The 14,894-nt window shown below is 45.0% G+C and overlaps 1 protein-coding gene across 1 annotated transcript in view; it reads right to left on the bottom strand.

Annotated features, from left to right (window-relative positions):
* Positions 1-2,093: 2,093 nt before the first annotated feature.
* Positions 2,094-14,894, bottom strand: part of si:ch211-149e23.4 — a 15,912-nt gene continuing 3,111 nt past the window's right edge. The window contains exons 2-14 of the mRNA XM_031573157.1: positions 13,620-13,934; positions 12,776-13,084; positions 10,896-11,189; positions 10,334-10,481; positions 9,931-10,100; positions 9,493-9,780; positions 8,849-9,160; positions 8,215-8,502; positions 7,239-7,392; positions 6,024-6,202; positions 5,608-5,683; positions 3,897-3,924; positions 2,094-3,795 (exon numbers count right to left, since the gene is read on the bottom strand). Coding sequence (XP_031429017.1) covers positions 3,640-3,795; positions 3,897-3,924; positions 5,608-5,683; positions 6,024-6,202; positions 7,239-7,392; positions 8,215-8,502; positions 8,849-9,160; positions 9,493-9,780; positions 9,931-10,100; positions 10,334-10,481; positions 10,896-11,189; positions 12,776-13,084; positions 13,620-13,934 — 2,717 coding nt within the window. The 3' untranslated portion in view covers positions 2,094-3,639. The remainder of the gene's footprint in view (positions 3,796-3,896; positions 3,925-5,607; positions 5,684-6,023; positions 6,203-7,238; positions 7,393-8,214; positions 8,503-8,848; positions 9,161-9,492; positions 9,781-9,930; positions 10,101-10,333; positions 10,482-10,895; positions 11,190-12,775; positions 13,085-13,619; positions 13,935-14,894) is intronic.

Raw genomic sequence — 14,894 nt, 5'->3', positions numbered from 1 at the left:
GATTTTTTTATTTTTATAAATTCGCTTTGATATTTCAACACATTTCCAGATTACTCTTGAATATCGTGAAAAATAAAACAAGCTGATAATAATATAAAGGAGATTCACGCTGACAGAATGTAGCCTTGCATCTATCCAGTCTATGGTAGCCTGGCGCTTTGCTAATGTTAATGCATTGCGTCCCTAACGTCACGCCATACGCATATTATTCATAACGTACAGTCTCGCGCGCAAAGTTGACAAGCATCTGCATAGCCTACGTGTACTTTTGAAGTTTAGTCGAAAAAGTAATACTTTTGGTGAAGGACTGAAGTTATCTACTGTCCTTAGCTAACATTTCGTTCTAACGTCGAGTTAGCTGGTCAGAAGCACCAATGGATCGGTTTTTAGTGAGGAGAGTGACAGGCTGCCACGACAGAGGGACAGGCTTCCAACAAAGCTACACGTTCACAGGATACAGGGAAACAAAGTAAAAAAAGAAAAAGAAAAACACAATGAGGAATACATCAAATACGGATTTACAGTGACGACAGACAGAGCAGGAGAGGAGGTACCAATGTGTTTCGTGTGTTGAACATTACTGTCAACTGAAGCCATAAAGCCGTCGAAACTATTGCGGCATATGGAGACACATATGGATTACTTTCTAGCCAGAATGGTGGTCCCTGGGACAAAACCAGTTGAAAACCCCTGATCTAAAAGATGGGGATGAAATGTTTGGATATAGGTGCTTGCCTTATGCGCTATTTTCCTTAGATACGTCCCTGTACCCATTTAATATGAAAAGAATGAATTGATGGATCACTTGCACATGACCACAGGGACATGATCAAGCGTATTCATAGCCTTCTTTTTGCTCAGGGGGGATTGTCTGTCATCCCCAGGGAAGAGGGCTGTGACAAACATGTTCATTACTTACCACTGATGGGATACATGGCACCACAAAGATACCCCTAACAATAGCGACACAGTAACCTGCTGGTTGCATTAAGGCATTACACTAGTATGTTACCTAACCACAGGCATGCTTACACCAACCTGATTTTAAAGGGAGAAGAAAGAAACGGAATGAATGGATGAATAAGAACTAAGTAGTATTATTTTTTAAACCAGAGTTAAAAAAAAAAAAAGATTAGGCCCACTACAGTTTATTCCTCATAACTGAGTTTGGTTATAACTTATTTCTAGCACTAGTTCACTTGTGTGTGAGAAATTCATGGATAATCGGATTTGTTTATCATGTTGGATTATATTCATGAAATCACAAATGTTTGCTAAGAAAAAACATTTCTTGTGTTTAGACAGACCGCTGTGAAAGCTTTTTGGTTTAGGTCTAGTTTACCCCCTTTCTCTACGATTTACCTCGGTAAAAAGTCTGGCTTATAAGATTTGGTCAGGTGGTCACTGTGTCACAACTGAGAGAGAGTTTAGGGCTGCCACTAGATGGCAACAGAGATCATCATCTTGGATCCCTAAATCAGATACTATACACAAGCAGTAGCACTGCACCAGCAGAGATAGGATAAGTTGTCAGTGTTCATTTATGTGACAAATTGAAGTAAGGTGTCACTGTGTCACTGAGTGTGTTTTATGTGTCTAGATAAAGGGTTATATTGGGTGTGCAGAGATCAACTCTGTGCTACTGTGCATGTGTGTGTGTGTGTGTGTATGAATGAAAGACAGTGTGTGTGTGTGTGTGTCTATGTGTGTGTGTGAGAAAGAGATTGCCTGTGTGTATGAGTGTGTGTGTGTATGTGTGTACACAGTGTGTGTGTGTGTGTGTGTGAGAGAGAGAGTGTGTGTGTGTGTGTGTGTGAGAGAGAGAGAGCGTATGTGTGTGTGTGTGTGTGTGTGTGTGTGTGTGAGAGAGAGAGAGTGCATGTGTGTGTGTGTGTGCTCGTGTGTGTGTTTGTGTACAGTATGTGTGTGCTTGTGTGTGTGTGTGTGTGTGTGTACAGTATGTGTGTGCTCGTGTGTGTGTGTGTGTGTGTGTGTGTACAGTATGTGTGTGCTTGTGTGTGTGTGTGTGTGTGTGTGTGTGTGTGTGTGTACAGTATGTGTGTACTCGTGTGTCTGTGTATAATAAATGGTTATTTACATCATGATGAACTTTATTGAATATCTGCTGAATACTAATACTGCTGTACAGTTATACATTGTACAAAAATACATTGGAATTCAAGCAGCACGCAAAAGAAAATAATGCTGTATACCTTGTAAACATTTGCATGTAGAAAATACAAAATGAAAATGAAACACAATAAATCCTTTCATCATAAACCTACATTCAAAAATATGCTGAAATTGACAAAAAATCCCTGCTACATTGTGCAAAGCATACAAAAACCTACAAATATATCTCAATCTCCTGAATCTGACCTACACACCTACAAAACAGTGAGGAACAGTACAAATACTATGTAATGCAATCTTTGCAAAATAGAATACAAAAATAGATCAAGGCTCAACAAAAGCATATCTTGTGCATATCATAAATCTGCTTCACATTTCTAAACAGTGCCTGATGGATGTTCCCTCCACCTCAATACCAATCACATTCAAACCCAAAATGGACACAAACACATCTGCCATTTTGATTGGATATCAGTAATACAACTATGATGCCATGCAAAAGCTAAAAAAAAACACCTTCTTAGACTTTCAGGTCTCACAGGCATAATGGAGATCAACTTTAGCATAAAAGCAACCAATTGAACGGATAAAGCTGTCCGTGACATTTGTGTGGTCGACAGTACAAACAAAAAAACAATGAAAAAACTTCTTTCAATCTCTGCTCACAAACTGAACTTCTTAATTTTTATTTTGAGTGGAAATCAGTAGTACCTCTGTGCTATTATTTAAAAACTCAGCAACACCTGCTCTCAAACAGTGGAGTTGGGCTCCATGAGGACTATGGAGAAGGATCTCAAAACAGAAAAAAAAACTATTGAATGTATAAAGCCAACTGTGACACTTCCATGGTCAACAGCCATATTGTGCAAAAGAAGTAGAAAACCTTTTCAAACTCTGCTCTCAAACAGACTTCTTCATGCCTCTCCACAAGGATAGAAGGACCAAGGTCAGCCCAAAACAGGAAAAACAACTGCTGAACTAATAAAGCAATGCGGTGCAAAAAAACATGTACAAAACTCTTTCAAACTCTGTGTTAAACAGTAAACTTCATTTTAATTTTGGGTAGAAATCAGTATTACTCCTATGATGTTTTTACCGAAAAACTCTCAAACTGCAGCCTTCTCCACGAGGAGAAGCACACTCTGGCAGTGAGGCCTTCTTCAGCTCTCATGCATTTAATAAATCTGCTTCACATCTCTGAACATGGATGTCCCCTCCACCTCAACACTGATCACATTCAAACTCAGGAGGGACACAAAAGCCCAGTCAGTAATTAATTCATGATGTCATGTGAAAGTGCCAAAACACCTGCTCTCAACTCGTGAACTTCTCCACAAGAATAATGGAGATCATTTCGAAAGAGAAAAAAAAGTAATTGAATGTATGAAGCCGACTGTGACACGTGGTCAACAGCCATACATTGCAAAGACCTCAAACTGGCTGATCTCAAACTTTACTGTATTTCTGTAGGAAATCAGAAGTACTTCTGCGATGTTATGCAAAAACTCAAACGGTGGTCTTCTCCACCAGGATGATGGAGACCAGCTCAGCGTACTGGTGACCTCTCACCCCTGGCAGTGCAGCTTTCTTCAGCTCCGGAGAACGCGGGTCATGCATGAGAGATGTCAGGGTGGAAATGGACTCGAGTTTCTTACGGTTTTCCTGGAAACAGAACATCATGTGGAGGGGTTAAGACACTTTCAGGCTTGTACATCAGTGAAAGTCAGGCCTTTTTAGAATGTGAAAGGTGAAGGAAAGCATACCTTCTCAGCAGGGTGGCCGTGTCTCTTGCTACAGAGATAGGGAGAGAGGAAAAGTAATATCTTATAATCACATAGCATGACTTGTTTCTGCTTTCAAAGATCTGTATGAGATGTGAAATGTGACAAAATGTGGACACCATAATTCTTAAATTTTAGAACACAACTCTTACTCGTCCGCTCTATCCCTGCAGCACACGCACACACGCACACACACACGCACGTACACCTAGACACATGCAGTCCAAACAGAAACATACACAGCTTATATTGCCTTTAATGATTTCACTGTATTTAGTCTTTATTTACAGAAAAGTGTTTAAACTGCTGAAACATCAGCATCAAGAGCTGCAAAACCAAAGATGTCCTGTTGAGGTCACTGTTGCCCATCTCAAAGAGTGTTGTCCTCTTCATCTCCCCAGTGCATTGCTAATAGAGACCTCTATGCAGACACCTGACATCATCACTGATTCATTCACAGAGCACCACCTTGTTAATCGTGACCTTTGTTTTTGGAGAGCAGCCCCAAAGTGATGCTCCTTTCAGGATCTGGCTGGCCCGTGACGGTGGGGCTGACGCAAATCCTGAAATAGACACTCCCCACACCCCCCCACCCCCCGTGGGAGAACCTGTGCTTCCTCTGTTTGGCCCTGTCCCACTGACCTTCCAGAGCCACACAGACAAAGCCTCCTCTCCCACTGGACCCTGTTGTAACAATATCAGGAACGGGCCACGGCGGGCAAAAGCCACCTTGACTGTAAACTCTCCCATCACGGGCACCCCGGTCGCAGTACGCTGCACAGTGCAAACAGTGATTGAGTTACCTTTCGCTCCATGGGATCTCCCCAAGGTTCTGTCGTGTTTGTGCGTTCTGTCGTGTTTGTTATGCCAGATTATTTGTTGGACTTGCAGCCAAAAAAGGTTACAGAAATCAGGCATACTGTGTCCTTCTATGACCTCTGACTATTATTGGACCACCGGATGCAGACACATTGTAATATGCTTTGCTAATGGACAACAGCAAGGACATAAGAGTTCAGCAATGCTAGCTACAGTATGAAATAAACCACAAATATCAATTTCAGTGTTGTTGAGTGCATGCAATAAATAATATAAAGAGCAGGCACTGAATGTACAGCCAGAACCCTGTTTTTGTCAGAGGAAACTCTCAGACTGTGGTTGATAAACTGTAGCTGCGCACTATGGTCACAGAATATCCTGTTTGTGAATAGCAAAGCACGTTTGTCGGTTGCACACGGAACCACAGTGAAGATCAGGTAAGCTGAAGCTGGTTTCCTGTTTGTCTTCCTGTCTCACCTGCCTACGTGCATGCGCACATGCACCAGAGGAGACAACCCTGGCCCTGGCCTACCTGGGGCTCTTAGCTCAGGGGCCGCCCTGATTGGACGCAGGGAGAGGAAAGGCCGACCTTGTACTGGGGGAGACCTTACAGAGTCTGCATGGAGACTGAATCCACCCTACATAATCTGTGAGGAGAATTGAGGGATGACCTATTTAATGCATAGGGACACTAGAGCCCCCTATAGAGTCTGGAAGGAGACTGAACCCACCCTAAATGGAGAATGGAGTCTGGGTGACCACGTATGGAGTACGGTATCTGAGAGACCCCCTACGGAGTTAATGGGAAGTCTGGGGAAAGCCTATGGAGTCTGTATCGAAGGAGCAGAGCAAGGCGCATTAGGTCTGTACTCACCAGAAAACACACAGGGTGACGATGACGATGAGTATGATGGCAAGGGCAGTGGAGAAGCAGATGCTGATGAAGGTCACTTCGAGTGAGGAAGGGAAAAAGAAGAGTCAACTTAACTCATGGCCAATACAGTAAAGTATGGCAGTGTGTGCCATTGCCCTCATTAGAGACAGGAAATAGTAGTTTTTGGAATCTGATGCATTTTTGCTCCAACCTGTAGACCTGCTTAGATTAATTGTGATGGATTGTGGCCGTGACTATTTCAATAGTGAATCTCAAGAGAAGACAGATTAACAAAATTGCTGTGCACACTTTCTCCTCCCTTACGCTGGATCACTGAATCAGGTCACCGAGTGCCTGCAGCACACATTTCAATTAGACCGCCAAAAAAAACAATTCCTAAGACCAGGTCTACTCACTGTGTTCAGCCTCCTCGCTGGTCACCTCCACCAGGATGTAGACCGTGGCGCTGTGGTGGTGGAAGGAGGCTCGGCAGACGTACTGGCCCGCCTCCCGCTGAGAAACGGCCATGGGGAACACCAGAGCGCTGCTCAGCGCTGATGTGTCTTGCACTGATGGTGCAGCTGAGCTGTCACTCCTACAGATGGAAATACAGGACTGAGTCGGAGCTGTGAATGATCATTTCAGGCCCTGGGCTCTGTAAAGCGCCTCGAGACAATTGTATTGTTTTAAATCAAATTGAAAACTGAATTAAATAATTATGGCTGAGTACTCCACTGATCAGGGGTGTGTAGGTAAACTGGGTGTGAAGAGTTATAAAGGCTTTTGCAAAGAAATTGCCACTTATAAAGATGAAGTAGATAGTTTGAAGTGAATATATGCAGCTCTTCATCCAAAGCCTAAGTGAAATGTATAAAATGTATCCATGAATGAAATGTAGTGACTGTCGCTGTCTAAGGCTCTGAGACAGACATGGAGAAATATTGAAATGAAGCTGTACAGAAGCTGTCCTTCATGGTTTCCTCATTTCCAGACTTCCCGGCCTTAAGTGCCACTGCTCCTGCGCCTCCAGTGGGGCACAACCCCTCCCTCACCACGACGACGCGCCTCATGATGTCTTAATTACACTTTATGACAGTTTTACGACAGCGCTCTTTTGTAAAACACCGCCATAAAGCAGCAAGAGTGAAAGCTCACATCGGAGGGGAACAATGAGCGGGCAATTTATGACCCTCTATAAAGCACCAATATTAGCTCAGTGCAACCAAACACCACAAACGGGACATCTTCCATTGGAGCTTATGTCGGCCACATATCACATTTCTAACTTCTAACTCGTTTAAACTCGAGCTTTTGTTTAAGCTTATGTTAAAAACTCAATTTTGTGTTTATGTGAGATCTTTAAAAGGATGAATAGAGATTGGAATAATCATTTTTAAATCCACTCATCTAATCTCCTATTTTATTCATGTCCTATTTCGAATCAACTTAATATGTTAAACCACACGTTACTTTGACGATGTCTATTGTGAGTCATCATGGGAACTGCAACGTGCTCATCTCATGAGTGTGTGAGAAATCAGTACCAGATCTCATCATCACCGCAGTGCTCCGATGGCCTACTGACATGGCATGATAAGGCCCTCACCACAGGAAAGTGGTTATTGTGTTACCTGGAACAGACGATCTGGCTGTTGGGAACATTGCCGTTGACTCGGAGAAGTATCTTCTGGTGGGAGAGATGTTGCCTCAGGGCCACTCGGTGCAGCACTACTTCTTCGCCGTAAACACGAGTGGTTTTGTTCATCACACTCACAGAGGAGATATCTGCGTGAGACGAAAACAGTACCAAGAACCGATCAAGATAGAAGATGGGGGAGAGAGATAGACAGACAGACAGACAGAGAGACAGACAGGCAACTATGACAGGTCTGTCAGTCCTATCTAAATGTTGTTCTTTGCCTTGTGCTGAGCTTTCAGATTACAAATCTGAAATTCACAGAATTTAGATAAAGCTGAAACAATCTGACAGATTGTTGAGTGTCACCATAAGTACCCTAATTCTCTGGTCACTGTTGTAAAGCAAACAAATGAGTCAGAATGAAGCAACAGTTGAAAATGGTGAAGCCACAGTTCAATAACCCCTTCACCTCCTCAAGCAGTAAGAGCCGGCCCTCACTCTCAGCACATAAGGCAATGAGGGCCGGAGAAGTACCAGGAAATGACTGACACATAACGGCCCTACTGGGAGAGGGAAATAATTGGGCCTGCCCTGTACTGGAACTAAATAGCACAACGCCAACTATGTAAAGGCCATCCAAGGTAGAGTGGAAAGACGGGACTGCCAATGTGTTTGGTGCAGGGTCACAGCAAGGAGGTTGGGTTAGAACACCAGGATCCAGGAGTCCCGCTCTTGACAGGAGCCCTGGAACCTTTCAAGCATGTAGGTTTCTTTTCCATTTAGACTCCTCTCACTATAAAGGTTACATTTTTGTTCAATTTAGACTATAAGAGTGTAGACTATAGGCTTTGTTGTTGTTATTTAAAACACGTGGAAAAGTTCATTGAGAATTGGTTAAGATTTTTGAGGACGCCCCCCACATTGCTGTGTCCCCTGGTTTGAGGCGCTCTTGTGTGGACTATACTCACAGTACAGAGGGACCTGAACTACCCTCCTCTCCACTGGGCCGTGCTCCTGGTGTATTATGCAGGTCAGGGCTCTGCCCTCGTGACGCTCCAGGGGGAACTCGTAAGAGGCGTTGGCTCTGAACTTTGACCCCTCACGGACCGAGGATGAAACCACTCTCTCTGCAGTGTTATTGTCAGGGAGGAGCCAGGTGATGTTGACACTGCCTGATTGGCCAGAGTATACACACACGGCACGCAAACGAGGGAAGTCGTACTCGGTCACCAGGATGGCACGGGTCTCTGCGGGCTCTGGAAGAGACGTTTGGATGATGAGACGCCATGTTGGCTTCATTTTATTGCAAGTGTTCGTGAGTACTATGTAAGTTAGAATGAATTGATTAGTAAGTACAATCATTTTTCTATTGGTAGATTTAGTTACAAGGTGTGTTTGGGGTTAGGGCTTACTGAGTGGCTGAAGTTGCATTGTTTATTACTTAGGTATGTGCACTGCAATATGGAAATCCTATTTCACATTTGTCTATGTATGTCCCTTGACTACACCAGCAAACTAGAAGGTGACACTTAATTAAAGTATTCCTGATGACTAAATGGATTTAACACCTTAATTGGCGTAACGACAGAGGAGTAAACTCACCTGTAGGCTGAACCTGGACCACCCTCCTCTCTGGGTCCAGCAGACTCTGATGCCTCACCACGCAGACCACACTCTTGCCCAGGTACTCGGCAAAGGGCAGCTGCAGCACACTGGTCACCACCAGCCCCTCCACACCTTCAGCTCGGTCCTCCTTGCCCAGGAGATCCACATCGCTGCCGTCATAGGGGCTGTCCTCCACACACCAGGAGACGTTGGCTCTGGGTCTCACGCTCTCCACCCTGCACTCCACCTCCGCGTAGGCCGAGCCCTGCTCCCACACGACGCCGGACTGCACCGTGATGTTAGGACGAGCTGGAAATAACGTATGAGAGTAAGTGTGAGAAGCACAACATGTAATAGTGGTTCTGTACTGATCTCATCTAGATGTAAGGACATCATCTACTGATCTCATCTAGATGTAAGGACAATGTATAAATGTGTAAAGATTGTATACAATATTCCATACTGTTACATACACAAGACAACATTCAGTTATGTCCAGTCAAAGTGGGGAAATAAGGCCTTGCCTTTGAAAAGCAGCCGTTGAAGAGAGCTCTTTGCTAGGTAAAGGTCAGTGCATGTTGTGCTCAGTGTTTTACTGTGAGTAAACTGCATGAGCAGGTGTCTTATTCCCCCAGACATACCACAAGCAGGCAGCGTTATCTCTCTGCTCTCTGGGTCTTCAAACAGAGGATGCTCCACTAGACACAGCACTGTGCGCTCCACAGGCAAACAGGCGGACAGGGTCAGAGTGGCTGTGGCACTGTCAGATCCGTTACGCGACGACGTATTTAGTGCCATCTCTCCAGTCAAATCTGGGGGCAGGGACCAGGAGACATTCGGGGAAGGGACTGCATCCAAGGCCGAGCACTCAAAGATGACGCTGTCCAGCTCTCTCCAGGTTTTCATCTTTATGTTTGGAACTACAAGAACTAAGGAAGAGAGTTGTGATTTAAAGCATGACAATAAAACAACAACAAGACTGCAGTTTTAGGTCAGCGTATGCACTGTGCTAAATAGTAGTGGAACATTCTGGAACATTCAGCATGTGTTATCACAGTAATCTATGAGCCTGTACTTACTAGGTGCCTGAATTCCTGGTTTAACACTGACGTCCAGCTGAACAGATGCTGTGTGTTTGTAGAAGGAGGCTCGGCACTCATAAAGCCCAGCATAGCACAGAGCCATGGGCCCTCTGAAACTAAGAACACCGCCTAACAACTCCACACCATGAGGAAGAGACGCCCTATCCCTAGATAGATGGAGAGGGAGAGGAAATACAGAGAGTAGAGAGAGAGAAAAGTAGCTCATTTTGGGTGACAGTGATCAAAGGCCTATACTTGCAGACAGCCTGATACACCGTGTGCCTTCGACCAGAAGAAAAATCCATCTTGTGCTGATGTACAACAACAAACAGAGAAGCAAACAAGCGAGGAGGCAAAGTTCTGAAAGTGATATTGAAGTGAGGAGAATGGCACCACTTACTTGGTGCACTCAGTCTGATAGCTTGGCACGTCCCCCAAAACTTCCAGTGCCAAGGCCTTGCCAGGCTCCCCCTCCTCCAGGAGAAGTGACTCCAGGGCAGTGCCACTCTCTGTGCTGGAGTTCACTACCAGCTGAATAGAGGACAGATCTGTGGCAAAACAGGGAAGGCTGTGTAAGTGTTTGTGTGTGTGTGTGTGTGTGTGTGTGTGTGTGTGTGTGTGTGTGTGTGCGTGTGTGTCCGTGTGTGTGTGTGTGTGTGTGTGTGTGTGCGCGTGTGTGTGCATGTGTGTGTGTGTGTGTGTGTGTGTGTGTGTGTGTGTGTGTGTGTGTGCGCGTGTGTGTGCATGTGTGTGTGTGCATGTGTGTGTGTCTGGGTGGCAAAGGTGAAAATACACACCTAACTAGGCCACACACAGACACACACCCACTCGTGCACACACATTCTCTTACTCAGTAAAACACTGTAGACCAATTAACTGTTCACAGTTTTGGTACTCTAGATGAATGTCATGAAAGTTGTGAGTTGAATAAAAGTAACTAAAACATTTGAACAGGCACTCACAGTAGCTGGGCAGAGTCAGTGTCCTGGCATTTCTGGTGAGCTTCGGGTGGCTGACGACACAGGTTACGTTCTCCCCCTCATGACCCCCAGCAGGGAGTGAAACCGAACTGATAAACACGCCATCATCGCTCCACACCCGGGCCGAGAGTGTGTTTTCCTCTCCAGGCAGTCTCCATGCAATTTCGGGTTGAGGTCTCCCTCCCATAGCGGTGCAGTTGACAACCCGCAACGTTCTCTCTCCTCCATCCCCAGACTCCACCACCAGGCCTGTTTCCATGGTTATGTCTGGAGCAACTGTGTGTCAACAAAGACAGTTTGTGTTCTTTGATCTTATTGATTTTTTGGGTGGTCACGTTACTCACTCACTTTGCAATGCCTATGCGAGAAGGGGGCCAAGTCTGGATATCGAATGGTTTCCACATTCCCCTGCTTTGACCACACACAGAAACATTTTATGGGCACACACCTAGTCTGCTGGTGACCTCAGGGAGCTGTTAAAACGTTGAATCAGTTGCCCTGGGATCACATTTTCCCTTTCGAAAAAATGCTTTGTGTTTTTGAACTTCCCTGAATAGAAAATGGTCTCCCCATGTTTACGATGACGGTATAAACCACAGCCTGTCTGACACACCTCTGGCTACCCAGCATGCCTCCCCATGTGCTTGTCATCAGCACCAGTCACACAAACATCATACCACACACTCAGAGTATAGCCTGAAATAGAGATAGAGAGAAATAGAGAAAGAGAAAGACAGAGAGAGAGAGAGAGAGAGAGAGAGAGATGACTGTGCTGGGTCTACTGGAATGAGCCTAAGAGAGACCCTTCTTGAGACTAGACAGGGCTAGACCTCAGGGGGACGCGGAGGCCTGTGTGGTACGTCTTGTTTGGCTAAAGCGTCTGCTAAATAAATCACTGTAAACGTCAGCATAAAGAGAGAGACTAGGGAGGCCTATTTCAATATCAAATCTCATTACAAGGACAAAGGTCACCGTGAACATCCACTGAGGTCTGGGATATGGAGCAGACTAAGCAGGCAATACTTTGAACCTCATGTGCTGCCGTGATTCATATGGGTGTGTCCCGACTCCGGCTGATGGGCATTTAGTTTTATTTCTTTATTATTGTTATTATTTTCAGCAGAAATGCGCAGAGAATAAGTTGAGGTTGTTAGGGCACAAATGTGCCGATGGTAACGCAGTCTCTCTGATCTCATCGCCACAGAGCGAACTGATGAATGAGGTTGGTCTCCAGCCAGCCAGACCACTGCAGACGCTGATATACCCACAGGAAAACCAAGCAGCACAGACAGAGGGAACAGCTGGTTCACTTTCACAAAGGCAGTCTACACACACACACACACACACACACACACACAACACCATGCACACACACACACACACACACACACACACACACACACACACACACAACAGCATGCACACAACAGAGAGAGATGGAGACAGCATAAGAGGAAGAGAGAGTGAAAGATAGAGATAGAGAGAGAGATACAGGAAAGAGAGAGTGTGTGTGCGTGTGTATGTGGGTGTGTGTGGGTGTGTGTGTGTGTGAGAGAGAGAGAGAGATACAGGAAAGAGAGAGTGTGTGTGTGTGTGTGTGTGTGTGTGTGTGAGAGAGAGAGAGAGAGAGAGAGAGAGAGAGAGAGAGAGAGAAAGAAAAAAAATGCCCCACAGCAGATTTTAATTAGTCTGAATGTTTGTCAGATTTAAAAACCTGATAAGAATAGGGGGAAAACAAAGAGAGACAGAAACACAACGACAGAGACAGGAACGGAAAAAACAAACAAACACAAAACAAACCTCAAAAACTAAAAACCAAAAAAAACATCACGCATCAACACAGGAAGCAGCTTGCAGCTCACCAAAGGTTTGCACCAGAGCCGCCGTTCTCCTTGGCTCAGGCAGGGCCGGGTGCTGCACCACGCACACTACAGTGCCCTCATCATTCAGGTGGGTGGGGAAGCGGAGGACCTGGGTGAGGTCCAGGGTACCGTTGGCATGATGGACGCTCTCTTTCTGGACGGAGAAGATGACGTCGCTGGCGTTCCTGTCGCCGATCTCCCAGCTGATCTGCGGTTCCGGTTTGGCGTTGGTGGTGGAGCAGCTCACAGACTGGTAGTGGGTGCCACTCTGAGTCTCCTCCTCCACTTCAACAGTAACGTCAGGCCTGACTATGAGACAGAAAACAGCACACACATGCAAACTGTGACTCATTCTTTTATCGAAACACTCTTCAGTTCTTTCGCTCATTCCATTCATGCCTTTTGCTACTGAGAGTCTCAAAATGGCCACTTTTTGATCTCGCTGTCGTGGTCCTAAATAGACAAGAAGCTGCTTTTCACTGAAAATGGTCTCCATGCTATTCTCAATCTCCTCAATCACTAACAGCAGGCCGGACTTCCAGACAGAACAGTACAGGCATGCAAACTTGGAACTAATATTCATTCATCTAACCACTCCACAGTCCATCCATGTTTTCATTATTGACATATTCGTGCTACATGTTACAAAATTATAGTTTGGAAGGTAGTGTTTCAAATGGTGTTTCAATAATGTAGTTTGGACAGAGGGTGTCAGTTTCTCACTTTACACCCTTGTTGTTTCTGTGTGTGTTTATATATAAATATGAGTGTGTGTGTGTGTGTGTGTGAGTGTGTGTGAGTGTGTCCCTGTGAACAGATTGTATGTCAATGTGTTTCCTCTTACCCAAGACAGTGAGGGAGACCTGTTTCTTCACCTGGTCCTCCAGTGAAACAAACTCACAGGTGTACTTCCCCTCTGCATCCAGACTCAGTACCCGCATCCTCACCGTCAGGTTGCTAGGTGACGATAGCGCAGAGAAGCCTTCTGAGGTGATGCTTTTCTGGCTGGAGTAAACCGCCAGCTTCTTTTTGCTTCCAAGGCGACTCCAGCTGGACATGATCAGCGTGTCATTGTCGTTACCTGGGTAGAGGCAATGCAGGTACACATCCTCCCCGAGGACGCCAGTCACGTCACGCTCGATGGTCATGTCATGGTAATCTACATTTACCAGAAAGACACAATACATTTCAAAAACAGATGTAGCCTACTATGGTATGATTTTGGTGGTTGTGTGTAGTTCAAACATATCTTTCTAACTCTTTGAGTTAGAAGGAGAGCAAATCTCATCTTTACCAGTTTATGTGAATGAATGCTAAACTGAGAAATCATACAAAATACAAACAAATGTTCATATGATTTATTTCTGTCTGCTGCGACCCCCTTTGCCTTGCATCACCATCACGGTCAGTGAAGGCCTGGCTGGGCTAATGTGCTAATCATGGCCCCCTGAAGAGAGTGTGTGGGTATATAGAGAGGTTTCTCTCTCTTGATTTAGGGCACTTGTCTGTTTGGCACATCTCTTCACTTTGGTTACTCTGGTTGGTCAACTCAGGCTGAACTCTCTCTCCTGCAGGCACTATCTCTATCTTGATCTCTTACCATCCTGCTGACTCTCACATTGCACGCACACACCTACATAGTAGCCCACATCCTTTACTCTCCCCTGGAAATCTTGTTTTTGACGGCAGTTCTTTGGTATTTTTCAACCAAACCAGATCTCTGTTGACTGCTTCCTTTTTGTGCTGTGCTAAGAGCTAAAAAACAACATTCTGCCATGTATTTGTCTGTAATAGCACTGAATGAGTGCAGTTTATTAAGTCCCTGGTGCACTATAAAAATTGACTTTATTGTACACCTTTATTGGCACATTTTGAACAAAAAGCATTTTTGGCCTCCAACACTTCAATACTGCAAGTACAGGTAGAGTGAAACTATTCAGTGCATCTCTGAACTGTTCTGTTGTCATATTTCAGATGTGAATGGCCCTGTTAGCCGGCCGTCCAATGATCTTTGGAGGCGACCCAGAACCTCCTCTGCTTCACTTACGTCGACCATAGGCCTGTAAGCAATCACTAGGAAGCTATTTGGCCAGACGACAAAACCTTTCATTCGGAACCA

Source organism: Clupea harengus, chromosome 9 (assembly GCF_900700415.2).
Source record: "Clupea harengus chromosome 9, Ch_v2.0.2, whole genome shotgun sequence".
Classification (NCBI taxonomy): Eukaryota; Metazoa; Chordata; class Actinopteri; order Clupeiformes; family Clupeidae; genus Clupea; species Clupea harengus.
This window is presented reverse-complemented; position numbering and strand designations above follow the sequence as displayed.